Genomic DNA, 14,185 nt, shown 5'->3' with positions numbered 1-14,185 from the left:
TTAAAAATGCTAACTTTTTTTCGCGAATTTCTTTTAGTTTCTAATTTTTTATTTGAAATGGAAGAGTTGGTTAGAAAACTTGAAATGGAAAAGAAGGGGTTTTCAATTGCAGAGAAAAAAGGTTTTTGTTTTTAGTTGTAAATGTATTGTATATTGAAATAGTTAATTTTTTTTTCAGTTGTTTTTCGGGCTTTTTTTCTCAATTTTATGTCTTATTTTTATTCTGAGTTTTTATGCTCTTTGTAGTAGGTGCCAGTTAATTGAAAGTGTAGCTTTGTTGACAGAGAAGATTCTTGGTGTTATCTTGTTTTTTGTTTTGTGTCTCGTAGAAGAGAATTTTTGTATCGTGTTTTTTTATCGGTAAATATAATGGGAGTGTATTTAAGACAGAAAAAAATACGTCAAAGCAATCTGTCTATGGCAAATTGCTACAGAGCTGAAAGAAGAAATTTTGTATAATATTTTTGCTAAATTTGGACGTCGACTGGGGCAACTGTTTCTTACGCATCGGTAGTAAATGCTCGTTTGATTTTTTGTTTTTCTCATAACGAAATCCGTGTTAAAAGTTAAATTAAATCCGCCGCGTCCTTTTTGGATACATCATTTTCAAATTTCTTGTCTTATTTTTTCACTGTAAGAAATTAATGATTGCTGGAAAGCAAAATGGACTGTCTAGCAAAATTTGTTCAATTGTTTAAGCTTCCTCCGCGTCTGGGTGTACAATTAAGTGCGCTTTTAATGTTAGACTAATAGAATTGTCGCTTAGTTAACCAATCCCCAAAATTGGAAAGTTGAGCGGAATTTTGTTCATATCGCTGGTTTTCAGAGCAAGAAATTTCTGTGGGCGATCCGAATTTATTGTTCACGTGCGGCTTCTTCAAGCTGTTTTTTGTTTTTCTTTGTTCGGTATTGTTGTTTGAATAGGCTAAAAAATTAATTTTGTGCATACTCACATAGTTTTTTAAATTTCATTTTATCGAATTTTTTTTTGATTTTCCAATTGCTAATTTTTTGCGAGGTTTTTTTTAGAGATTTGTAGGCCCTAATTTTTGTTTTTTTTGCATTCATTTGATATTGAAAAGATCCTTATTGCTCAAAGTAATTTTAGTTGCCAATTTATCTGGGAAACTGAAAAATGCTAACTATTTTTCGCCAATTTCTTTTAGTTTCTAATTTTTTATTTGAAATGGAAGAGTTGGTTAGAAAACTTGAAATGGAAAAGAAGGGGTTTTCAATTGCAGAGAAAAAAGGTTTTTGTTTTTAGTTGTAAATGTATTGTATATTGAAATAGTTAATTTTTTTCCAGTTGTTTTTCGGGCTTTTTTTCTCCATTTTATGTCTTATTTTTATTCTGAGTTTTTATGCTCTTTGTAGTAGGTGCCAGTTAATTGAAACTGTAGCTTTCTTGACAGAGAAGATTCTTGGTGTTATCTTGTTTTTTGTTTTGTGTCTCCTAGAAGAGAATTTTTGTATCGTGTTTTTTATCGGTAAATATAATGGGAGTGTATTTAAAACAGGAAAAATACGTCAAAGCAATCTGTCTATGGCAAATTGCTACAGAGCTGAAAGAAGAAATTTTGTATAATTTTTTTGCTAAATTTGTACGTCGACTGGGGCAACTGTTTCTTACGCATCGGTAGTAAATGCTCGTTTGATTTTTTTTTCTCATAACGAAATCCGTGTCAATAGTTAAATTAAATCCGTCGCTTCCTTTGGATACATAATTTTCAAATTTCTTGTCTTATTTTTTCACTGTAAGAAATTAATGATTGCTGGAAAGCAAAATGGACTGTCTAGCAAAATTTGTTCAACTGTTTAAGCTTTCTCCGCGTCTGGGTGTACAATTAAGTTCGCTTTTATTGTTAGACTAATAGAGTTGTCGCTTATTAACCAATCCCCTAAATTGGAAAGTGGAGCGGAACTTTGTTCATATCGCTGTTTTTCAGAGCAAGAAATTGAGGTGCGAAAAATTTCTGTTGGCGATCGAAATTTTTTGTTCACGTGCGGCTTCTTCAAGCTGTCTTTTTTGTTTTTGTTTCTTCGGTATTGTTGTTTGAATAGGCTAAAAGATTACTTTTGTGCATACTCACATAGTTTTTTTAACTTCATTTTATCGAATTTTTTTTTGATTTTCCAATTGCTAATTTTTTGCGAGTTTTTTTTAGAGATTTGTAGGCCCTAATTTTTGTTTTTTTTTTGCATTCATTTGATATTTAAAAGATCCTTATTGCTCAAAGTAATTTTAGTTGCCAATTTATCTGGGAAACTGGAAAATGCTAACTATTTTTCGCCAATTTCTTTTAGTTTCTAATTTTTTTTTGAAATGGAAGAGTTGGTTAGAAAAATTGAAATGGAAAATAAGGGGTTTTCAATTGCAGAGAAAATAGGTTTTTGTTTTTAGTTGTAAATGTATTGTATATTGAAATAATTAAATTTTCTTCAGTTGTTTTTCGGGCTTCTTTTCTCCATTTTTTGTCTTATTTTTATTCTGAGTTTTTATGCTCTTTTTAGTAGGTACCAGTTAATTGAAAGTGTAGCTTTGTTGACAGAGAAGATTCTTGGCGTTATCTTGTTTTTTGTTTTGTGTCTCGTAGAAGAGAATTAGTGTATCGTGTTTTTTATCGGTAAATATAATGGGAGTGTATTTAAAACAGGAACAATACGTCAAAGCAATCTGTCTATGGCAATTTGCTACAGAGCTGAAAGAAGTAATTTTGTATAATTTTTTTGCTAAATTTGTACGTCGACTGGGGCAACTGTTTCTTACGCATCGGTAGTAAATGCTCGTTTGATTTTTTGTTTTTCTCATAACGAAATCCGTGTTAAAAGTTAAATTGAATCCGTCGCGTCATTTTTGGATACATCATTTTCAAATTTGTCTTATTTTTTCACTGTAAAAAATTAATGGTTGCTGGAAAGCAAAATGGACTGTCTAGCAAAATTTGTTCAACTGTTTAAGCTTTCTCCGCGTCTGGGTGTACAATTAAATTCGCTTTTAATGTTAGACTAATAGAGTTGTCGCTTATTAACCAATCCCCAAAATTGGAAAGTGCAGCGGAATTTTGTTCATATCGCTGTTTTTCAGAGCAAGAAATTGAGGTGCGAAAAATTTCTGTGGGCGATCGAAATTTTTTGTTCACGTGCGGCTTCTTCAAGCTGTTTTTTGTTTTTGTTTCTTCGGTATTGTTGTTTGAATAGGCTAAAAGATTAATTTTGTGCATACTCACATAGTTTTTTTAAATTTCATTTTATCGATTTTTTTTTTATTTTCCAATTGCTAATTTTTTGCGAGTTTTTTTGAGATTTGTCGGCCCTAATTTCTGTTTTTTGCTGCATTCATTTGATATTGAAAAGATCCTTATTGCTCAAAGTAATTTTAGTTGCCAATTTATCTGGGAAACTGGAAAATGCTAACTATTTTTCGCCAATTTCTTTTAGTTTCTAATTTTTTTATTTGAAATGGAAGAGTTGGTTAGAAAATTTCGAATGGAAAATAAGGGGTTTTCAATTGCAGAGAAAAAAGGTTTTTGTTTTTAGTTGTAAATGTATTGTATATTGAAATAATTAAATTTTCTTCAGTTGTTTTTCGGGCTTTTTTTCTCCATTTTTTGTCTTATTTTTATTCTGAGTTTTTATGCTCTTTTTAGTAGGTACCAGTTAATTGAAAGTGTAGCTTTGTTGACAGAGAAGTGTAGCTTTGTATGGCAAAGAAATTAATGATTGCTGGAAAGCAAAATGGACTGTCTAGCAAAATTTGTTCAACTGTTTAAGCTTTCTCCGCGTCTGGGTGTACAATTAAATTCGCTTTTAATGTTAGACTAATAGAGTTGTCGCTTATTAACCAATCCCCAAAATTGGAAAGTGGAGCGGAATTTTGTTCATTTTTGCGAGTTTTTTTAGAGATTTGTAGGCCCTAATTTTTTTTTTTGCATTCATTTGATATTGAAAAGATCTTTATTGCTCAAAATAATTTTAGTTGCCAGTTTATCTGGGAAACTGAAAAATGCTAACTATTTTTCGCCAATTTCTTTTAGTTTCTAATTTTTTATTTGAAATGGAAGAGTTGGTTAGAAAATTTCGAATGGAAAATAAGGGGTTTTCAATTGCAGAGAAAATAGGTTTTTGTTTTTAGTTGTAAATGTATTGTATATTGAAATAATTAAATTTTCTTCAGTTGTTTTTCGGGCTTCTTTTCTCCATTTTTTGTCTTATTTTTATTCTGAGTTTTTATGCTCTTTTTAGTAGGTACCAGTTAATTGAAAGTGTAGCTTTGTTGACAGGGAAGATTCTTGGCGTTATCTTGTTTTTTGTTTTGTGTCTCGTAGAATAGAATTAGTGTATCGTGTTTTTTTATCGGTAAATATAATGGGAGTGTATTTAAAACAGGAACAATACGTCAAAGCAATCTGTCTATGGCAAATTGCTACAGAGCTGAAAGAAGAAATTTTGTATAATTTTTTTGCTAAATTTGTACGTCGACTGGGGCAACTGTTTCTTACGCATCGGTAGTAAATGCTCGTTTGTTTTTTTATTTTTCTCATAACGAAATCCGTGTCAATAGTTAAATTAAATCCGTCGCGTCCTTTGGATACATCATTTTCAAATTTCTTGTCTTATTTTTTCACTGTAAGAAATTAATGATTGCCGGAAAGCAAAATGGACTGTCTAGCAAAATTTGTTCAACTGTTTAAGCTTTCTCAGCGTCTGGGTGTACAACTAAATTCGCTTTTAATGTTAGACTAATAGAGTTGTCGCTTATTACCCAATCCCCAAAATTGGAAAGTGGAGCGGAATTTTGTTCATATCGCTGTTTTTCAGAGCAAGAAATTTCTGTGGGCGATCGAAATTTATTGTTCACGTGCGGCTTCTTCAAGCTGTTTTTTGTTTTTCTTTCTTTGGTATTGTTGTTTGAATAGGCTAAAAGATCAATTTTGTGCATACTCACATAGTTTTTTTAAATTTCATTTTATCGATTTTTTTTGTTTTCCAATTGCTAATTTTTTGCGAGTTTTTTTTAGAGATTTGTGGGCCCTAATTTTTGTTTTTTTTGCTTTCATTTGATATTGAAAAGATCCTTATTGCTCAAAGTAATTTTAGTTGCCAATTTATCTGGGAAACTGAAAAATGCTTACTATTTTTGCCAATTTCTTTTAGTTTCTAATTGTTTATTTGGAATGGAAAAGTTGGTTGAAAAATTTGAAATGCAAAAGAAGGGGTTTTCAATTGCGTAGAAAAACGGTTTTTGTGTTTAGTTGTTAATGTATTGTATATTGAAGTAATTAAATTTTTTAGTTGTTTTTCGGGCTTTTTTGTCCATTTTTTGTCTTATTTTTATTCTGAATTTTTATGCTCTTTTTAGTAGGTACCAGTTAATTGAAAGTGTAGCTTTGTTGTCAATCTGTCTATGTCAAATTGCTGCAGAGCTGGAAGAAGAAATTTTGGTTTTCTGTTCACCTCGCATTTTTGAGAGAAAGCGAAAAAATTCTGTGGGAATAAAAAGCGGGCGATTTTTTTCGATTGTAACATTTTTTAGTTTAAACTCCAATTATTTCAATTAGTGGTATTTATCTCATTTATCAAAATCATAGTGTGTTTAGAACCATTTTGGGGACATATGAAGTAAATATTACAATTTAAATTTAATTTTGAGCTTCTGTTGCCATACATCTGTTGCTTCTGTATACGAACTTCTTAAGTTTGTCCTCAAATCATTAAGTAAGCTCCACCAGGAGCCACAACTCAATGACATGTTTACTTTTGTTGAAAGGCGGATAACCCGCAGTTCGGCAAAACCGCTGCTAAATGAACCTATTTGTAGAAGGCAAATTGAAAAAAGATCAATTAAGGCAAGGGCCTCTAAGCTCTTCAATGCTCTTTCAAATGCAGACGTTTTTCCTGAAAATATTATTTGCGGTTGTGCAAAGAAAATAATTAATTTTTACCACAATTTCAAAGAAATTTATTTAGTCAACAACGATGACATCGTCAAAAGCCTCTTTGCCTAATTTTTTTCCTTCTTCTTTTCTCTATACCATTGGATAAATGTTACCAGAGGTGTATTTGAGAGTTGGCTTTCTTGTGTAAAAATATGAACCTCTAAAACCCCGTAGTTCACGAGATATCGCATTTTTTGTGTTTTTTTTAGCATTTTAGGCGAAAATGGAATTGAAAATACTTAAGAAAAATTTTCAAATTTTAAAATTTTCTATCGTCAGGTTTAAGTCCCTGTGGGTAGTACTATACGAGGAATGATGACCACGAAAAACTGAGGCCTATTGGAATTCCGAAAAATTATAGTTTTGTTCCCCGAGATAATTTATTTTTACCTCCTTTTTTTCTTTTTTTTTCTTTTATTTATTTTTATTTTCCTTTTTTCTTTACCCTTGGAAAAATGCTACCAGAGGTTTGTTTGAGAGTTGGCTTTTTTGTGTAAAAATATGAACCTCTAAAACCCCGTAGTTTACGAGATATTGCATTTTTTGTGTTTTTTTAGCATTTTGGGCGGAAACGGAATTGAAAATACTTAATTGAAAATTTTAAAAATTTCGATCTTCAGGTTTAAATCCTAGCAGGCAGTACCAGAAGATGAATGAAGACCTTGAAAAGCTGAGGTCGATCGGAATTTCAAATAAATAGTTATAGTTTTTTTCCCTGAGAACATTCACGTTTTTTTTTTTTTTAACTTATTTAATTCTTGATTGCAAGATTAGAGAGTCTCACTGGGGCAGGATTTGCGGGTACTGGTACCCCGTTACCTGTCCTCTTTGGTTGCGGTAAAGAATTATTTTGTTTATTATTAGATGTAGATTTGTATTACCTGATCAAAGAAATATATTCTTTTTTTCTTTCTTTTGCCATTTTGCCATGGTGGACGCTTTTTAGCAGTTTTTGTTCAAGTTTATTTGGGGAGTTCTGTGGTTCAAATTAGTCATGTTTTGGCTGCCTTTCGATTTGATTGATATTTTGCGTTAATTTTTTAAGATAGTGAAGTAATTTCAATCAAATTCGCGCCTATTTTGTTGTGTTTTGTTTCTTCTGACTTCCTGCTTTTCGCTAATAAATGATACATATTTCTAATTTTTTAAGGTTTTTTTTCTTTGAATTTTTATCGCTGTTTAATGTTTTTGACAGGAGTTATGTGGGCGAATGCTTGAGTTTGAGAAGTAATTAAAGTTTTTTCTTAAAATAATGGTTGGGAATTAGCATTTGAAAATTTTGCGGAGAAGTTTAATCTAGATTTAGTGCAGCTTTTCATTTTCGGGTATTTCTTTCTTAGGTGTTTTCTACTTGAACTATTTTTGCTGGTTTTTCTGTCAATTGGTTGTCGTCTGGTCAATAGGTTTTTGTTGTCAGATACTTTTCCATTGTTTATTTTTCGGTTAATGTAGCAGAATGATTGTTTTAATAAAGTAGAATGTTAATTATATTAGTTTTGGTGGTCAATTTTCGACTTCGAATTGCTTCAGAAATTCTTCCGGCTATGTTTTTCTCCTCGAAATACTCGGAATTCTTTTGGAATTTTGTGGCCGATTTTAAAATTTTTTGAAAATCAAAAATATTTCTAAGCTCCGTTTAGAGTTTTATTGTTCTGGTAACAATTGCGCCACATATTTCTATCCTTATTTTCTAATCAGATAATTATATTGGGGAGTTAACCCAAATTGTCAATTATTAGGGATTCACAATTGCTCATCCAATTTTATCAAAACTGAGTTGATCAAATTAAAAAATTATTTGAGCTGATGTTTACTGGCGTTAAATTACTGTTTTGTTTGAAGTGCCACTTAGAATGTAAAAAGTTTTTATTTCTCTTCCAGTTTTTAAGGGCCGCGAATCACTTATCGCCGAATTTGTCTGATAGTTTTCACAAGTTTAAAGACTTTGCTTTTCGTATTGAGAAACGGGGTTAACTGGCGAAGCCCAAGGGCATTATGTTGCTGAGAAGTTCTCTAAGGGCATGGGTAGTCTCCAAGTATGTGACCTTCGAGTGTTGCCCCCCTCGCCCGAACACAGACATACATACAGATGCACGCGCTCACTCACCCTGATTCACACAAACGCCAATATACACACGCAATCTCGCGCACCCATTGATCACGCCATAGACTGGTAGGAAATAAATTAGGAAAAAGTTTTTGGTCAAATGGAGCAGAAACAAAATGGCTGGTGCAATAAAAGTCAATTGAGAGTTGTAATTTGGATCTTTTTCGTTTGTGCCCCCCCCCCCCCAGTACGTTATTCTCCCCCAGTTACAGAGCACGTGCCATTACATAGTAAATCATCATGTAAAAATATGGCACGTGCGTCTGGGGGGGGGGGGGGGTTTGCAAATAATATGCACCCACTAAGCTTGGGGCGGGGCACAAACATCCGGTAATTTAAATCACGCGAAATTAATAAAGAGAGCAAAACAGCGAATAGATTTGAAGTGTGGTTTTCCAATTGCCTTTAAATTGAAGTGAGAAATTGTTTAATGAACAAATTTGTGGTCACGTGCGGCAATTCGACATTCGACTTCGATTTTTGGTGTGCTTTGAGCACTATTATTCTTATAAATATGTGCTCTAATGGCGTCTATACCTAGTTTGTTGAATTCATCGACAGGCAGCTAATGCTTCTGCTGATCTTTTGTCATAAAATGTTAAAGGTTATTTGATTTTTGCCCTTTTTTCTGTTTTATTACTTAGTATAATTGATTACCGGTCTCATAGGTGGTCTCTAATAGCGATTTTTAAATTGATTTGTTTGTTTCAGTTCGAAGCTAATAATGTTTTCTATGACTTGACACTAAATGTTTTCAAGAAATCCTACCGAATTTTTGTTGTGCTTATTGCTGACTTATCACTTAATCTCATTAATGACCGGTTTCATCTGTTGCTAATGAGAATATAGTTAATTGAAATCTGTTCATAGTTATTGCTTTATTGCTTTCTGAAATCACGATTTGTTTTCAAAAAGAGTGTTTTTATTTTGACACTTTCTTCTCTCTAAATGTTTAAGTCTTTGGTTGTTTTTATTCCGGTCTTATCGCTTTGTCTCAAAAAAAGTTCTTAAAATAACCTAAAAAATAACTTTGTCCTACTAATGCGGTGAAATTTTGATCAACTTGTTGGCTCCAATATTTGGCTAACGTTTTTATTGACTGATGTACCGTTTTTGAATTGTTATAATTGATTTTGTGAATAATGCCTTTATATTTAATTCTTCAATTCTACTGGCCGTTTTTAGACATTAGAACTGCTAATTTTTATGACATCTTAATTTTTACGATAAACTGCGGATAAGGATTTTTGCATGTATTTTTGAAGGCTCTCTCAATTTTACACCATTGAATTACAAAGATTTCGGTCAATTTCATCAGTTTTTGCCTCTTTTTTGCTGTGTCTCATTTTTTTTCCACATGGTTGATGTTTTGTGTACTCATTCAAAGGGTAGAGTCATTTTTTCATAAAGTGTTGTTAGTTTTGTGATTCCTAAAACACTAAATCTTGAAAAAACTAATTGTTTTTAAATTTGTTCTTTTGTGGATATGGACTCATGGGCTTTGTTAACTTCTTACTTTGACGTTGCTGTACATGTTTTATTAGGTTACTACTTAAATCAATTCTTCGGGTAGTATAGGCGAAATTTCCGTTGGTAATAAAGCTATCTATTCTTAGATTCTTCCCTTGCGTTTTTGATGAGAAATATTATTTTCAATACTTCAACACCAAAATTGGCAACTATTTTAATCGTAAATGTTATGAATTTTTTGTCTGCTTGCTTAGGAGTGGTCAATTATTCTGCTGATCAATTCACATATTCAAATTTCGCATTCAATACTTATGATTGCATTTCAAGACTTGTTTCTCCATGTTTTTTTATTCCAATGGTTTTTGTTTGTAATTTGTGTGGTTTTAGGACTTAATTGTCTTTTTTCACCTGCAGTCGGGTCATCTGACGGCTGTATTTTAACATACGGATGCTGTTATCTGTGCTTACGTTTGTATAAAATGTGATTTCTTGAAATTGAAAATAAAATTGATAATCACATTTGAGTAAAGTGTATGAAAGTGTCTCAATGTGAAAAAATTAAAAACCGTGAAGACTGACTGTTAAGGCTCAGAAGAGAAAAGGAATTGTCGTTTGAGAGCTTTTTGCGCGGCGTTTGTCGGTATGCTTGAATATTTTTATTTGTTTTAGACAATTTTGTGATGTGTGACCCTATTGACGAGGGAACCAAAGTGAGGGGGGAAATCTGCGCATGTTTACTCGATGACCACATCAGATACCTCAAGAAACTCAGTCTATGGTACGCTCTCCCTATCGAATATAAATCATTTTGAGACTCTATCATCTGCGGTGAGAGCTCTGTTTCCACAGCGAGAGAGTGTTTTAGGATTCGAAAAGTATTAGTTGTGGGCTGATTTATCTAGAAAATGTGGTTTTTGCTTCAATAGTTGGGTAATAGGTACCTTCAGGCAGTTTTTTCGACTGGCTAAACAGCTACTCGTTAAGGTCTCTTATTCTATTCACTGACTTCCTCACTCTGAAATTGACTTTTCTTTACTTGTCTTAGAGATAAGGTCAGATGAGTGTGTGTGTGTGTGTCACATTGATTGAAGGTTATTTGAGAGCAGATATTAGAAGCAGAAGTAAGTTATACAGATTCTTAATCAATAGCTAACATATCAGCATTTAATGAAAAGAAATTCCTTTTTTGGTGTTTGTTTTACTATCTTTTGAGACTACAGATCTACAATGCTATTGCAGCTATTTTCCGGCAATCTGCCGGCTTCTCTAAATTTAATGTATTTTTTGGAGTACACTTTGATTTTTTCGTTCTCTTAAAACGTCCTTAAATTTTTTTGATTTGCAATGAATTTGAAAATAAAATTTGAAATAAATTGAAATAAAAGTTTTTTTTGTCTTTTTTAGAAACAGAAATAAGTTATTTTTTGCTCTTTTTATGATGTGAAATTTCTCTATCTATTTTTTCTATGCTAGTGTTGATCCCAGTCAATTGGGGTTATTTTCTGTCATTTGTTTTCAGAATATGTCTTCTGTTCTGAAGTCAGAGAAGACAATTTGATGTAATGTTTTTTTTTGCCAGGAGTTTTGATTCTTTATTTCATGAAGTTTTTCATTTTAATAATTAGTTCTATTGTTTAGAAGCCTTTGTAACAACTTGAAGTCCAGTTAGCTTTTAATTTTTGGTGTTGCATGCTTTTTTCTTTATTGTCAACTATTGTATCCTTATGGTACGTCATACAATTTTTTGTTCCATCATATAGTTATTCGTTTCAATTACCTACACATCACGTACCTTCAAAAGAAAACTAAATTTTTCATTTGCCGCCGTCAACCTCTCAAGGCTATTTTTCAAGTGCTCCTCTTTTTTCACAATCCAAAGATTGGGTTGTATTGGTACTCTGTCTTGTTTTCTTATATGCTTTCACTTCATTTTTGCCTGGTTTTGAGCTTTCAGAACGGGATGAACAGGAAAGCCAACTTTGTAGTCTTTTAGGTGCTGAAGATTCTCGGAAGGTGAAAAGCTCATTTTTGGGAGGTTTTAAGCCCAAAATTCTGCAATTTATGTTTTTTTCGTGATTGTTTTTGTTTATTTCGTTTGTCAAAATTAGTAAAGGTTTTTCCCAGCCATAATTTCAGTTCCTTTCTATGTCAATTTTTGAGCTATAAGATTTGGTTATGCCAACGTAAATATGCAAAATCCAGGTTTTTTTTCATTTCCAGTTTTTTTAAAAAAAATTTGTCATTTTTGGAGTTTTTCCATCTTAAGAGGCAACTAGAATTTTAGGGCTTGAGGTTGGGTTACTGGATGGCTTTAAGGGAGAACAAAATTGTGTCGATATTAATATCACAAAATTTGGCGACTTTTCCGTAATAATTCCTTTTCCGATCTTCAGGAGCCAGAAAAATTTCTCTAACTTTTGAAAATGTTTCATCTTATAGTCTTTAGTGGCAGTGAAATTGTTTTTGAAGATATTAATAACACAACTTTTGGCAACTTTTCGCAATTAAAGATATAGGTTCGTGAAATTTGGTTACTGGTTATTTTGAAGTGTTAGTGAAACGGAAGTGTAAGAGACATAAACATCGAGAGCTTTTGCAGATATTTGATAGAAACTGAATTTACATGTTTTTCGTTGTTTTCCGAGTTTTTCGATCACTGTGAGCAATTTTTTTTCAGAAAGCTTTTCAGAACGCTTTTCAGGCTTAATGCCTTATTGTCATTGACACACCTTTAGTGTTGGTGACTTTGGCGTCAATAAATTGAGCTACTTTTCTTTAGTTATTGCAAATTTTAGATTTTCTAGTTCTTGCATCCTTTCTGCACTGTGGCTTATTGTTTGAAAATAGTGCAAAAATTACCAAAGTTCTTCACTGCTAGCTGGTTTTTGTATTACGCTTTGGTCCTGCATTTAAGAAACTCAATTCTTTATATTTATTGAATCCAATGAAAATTTAGACAACATTAGAGCACTTTTTGACACTTAGATAAAATTATGCTGTCGCCAGTTTTTGGCCTTGATTTCTCTAATTTCAATTGTTTTCTAGTCGTTTGAGAGCAATTCGCCCGACTTTATTCGGTTATGTTTGTTTGATTTGCGTGTTTTTTTGCAATGAAGTGAGTACTTTTCTTTTTAATATAATTAGCTTTTTGCCTTCGATTTTTAAAATACTTTTCAACTTTGGCTCTATCGAGTTGGTTTGATTGAACACGTCGTAAGTTTATGAGAATTTTAAAACTTATCTTTGCTTGTGCTACGATAATTGTGTCATAAATTTCAAAAAGTAAATTGTGCAACCTTTAAATTTTCACCAAGCAGTTTCACCGAAATTGCGCCGAACTTCAAACTCGCATTTTCCACTATGAGAAAAATAGGCTTTTTGGGTTTTTTTGCTAAGTTATTGAGTATTAGGATATAATTGAATTTTGCATGAATGAAAGGCAAGCTGGTTTAATTAGTCTATGCTGGGGATATGGAGATTGAAAATTACTGTAATGAAGACAAGACGGGTCCTGAAAATTGAACTTTGTTATTTTGCTATCTCTTGCGATCTTTTTTGGTGGCTGCTGGATTTCAGGATATTAGTTGTAATTGACCTGATTTTCTTCGAGAGATCCTATAAAAATTACATGAAAACAATAGTTATTTGTAATCAAATCTATCCTTAAGTCAAAAAAATGTTTTTACTGGGTATCTTCAATAATCTATAATAATATGTTATGTAACGTATTGATTGCTTTATCGAGTTGCAACAATTCATGATGTTTTTATTTCATAGCAATAGTGTTTTTTCTTTCTTTTAGGCCTCAAAAATTTGATAATACTGGCAGCAAACAGGCAACAGAAGACAGTAAGTTCTATTTGAGTGCTGACATTCCACTACCTTCTTCCAGTGAGAGCAGTCAATCTGAGGACGAAAATGAGGATCAATCAGAAATAACAACAGAATTCAAAGTGATGAACCTGAATAGGGTGGTACCAGAAGAAACTCACTCCAGTTCAGAGAGTGAGACTGAAGAGGCCTGCAGTTAGGAAAACATCTTCCGTTAAATAGACAGCTTTGACTCGTACAAAGTTGAAAATGAAATGCTTTTTGTGTAAAATACACGAGATGTTGCTTTGCCAAACTATTTTAAAAGTCAGTTTTAGCGAGTTGGACTGAGTGGATGAATTTGAAAAGAAGTAGATTTAAATGTCTCAGATAAAAGTTGTATTTGAGAAAAGGGGATTTTATGGTGGTTGCTAGTTGCGTTGTATCCTTAACCCATCCAGCTGTAAGCAATAGACCTCTGATAGCGGCATTCGGCTAAAAGAAGCGACAGTGAGAATGCATATTTGAGCAAATCTAGCTCTATTAAAGCTATGGTGATGGAAAATGCGCGTAACTTTGGAGCTATTTTGCTCTGTATGATTAATAGCCGCCCTCATCTTCTCAGCCGGCTATTATTGCGCTCGTATTTTTTTTACGACTCGAAGATGAGTATTGGAGAAGTCCTTTTTTAAAATCAATTTTATTGGAGTGATTTTTGAGGCGGGAAATGAAACGCGTGAAAAAATTTGGAGTGATTTGGTTGCTGAACAAAAGAAGAGCGGAGCGAAAAGCGAGTGGTTATTTGTTCATACCGCTGTTTTTGAGAGAGCGAGAAATTGATGTATGAAAAAATTTTCTCTGA

The 14,185-nt window shown here is 32.5% G+C and overlaps 1 protein-coding gene across 1 annotated transcript in view; it reads left to right on the top strand.

Annotated features, from left to right (window-relative positions):
- LOC142339739 (putative RNA-binding protein EIF1AD) overlaps positions 1-13,719 on the top strand; it is a 133,733-nt gene extending 120,014 nt beyond the window's left edge. Inside the window, exons 4-5 of the mRNA XM_075389984.1 lie at positions 10,183-10,291; positions 13,316-13,719. Coding sequence (XP_075246099.1) covers positions 10,183-10,291; positions 13,316-13,544 — 338 coding nt within the window. The 3' untranslated portion in view covers positions 13,545-13,719. The remainder of the gene's footprint in view (positions 1-10,182; positions 10,292-13,315) is intronic.
- Positions 13,720-14,185: the final 466 nt, after the last annotated feature.

This window comes from Convolutriloba macropyga, chromosome 1 (genome assembly GCF_964194025.1).
Source record: "Convolutriloba macropyga chromosome 1, txConMacr16.3, whole genome shotgun sequence".
NCBI lineage: Eukaryota > Metazoa > Xenacoelomorpha > Acoela > Convolutidae > Convolutriloba > Convolutriloba macropyga.
This window is presented reverse-complemented; position numbering and strand designations above follow the sequence as displayed.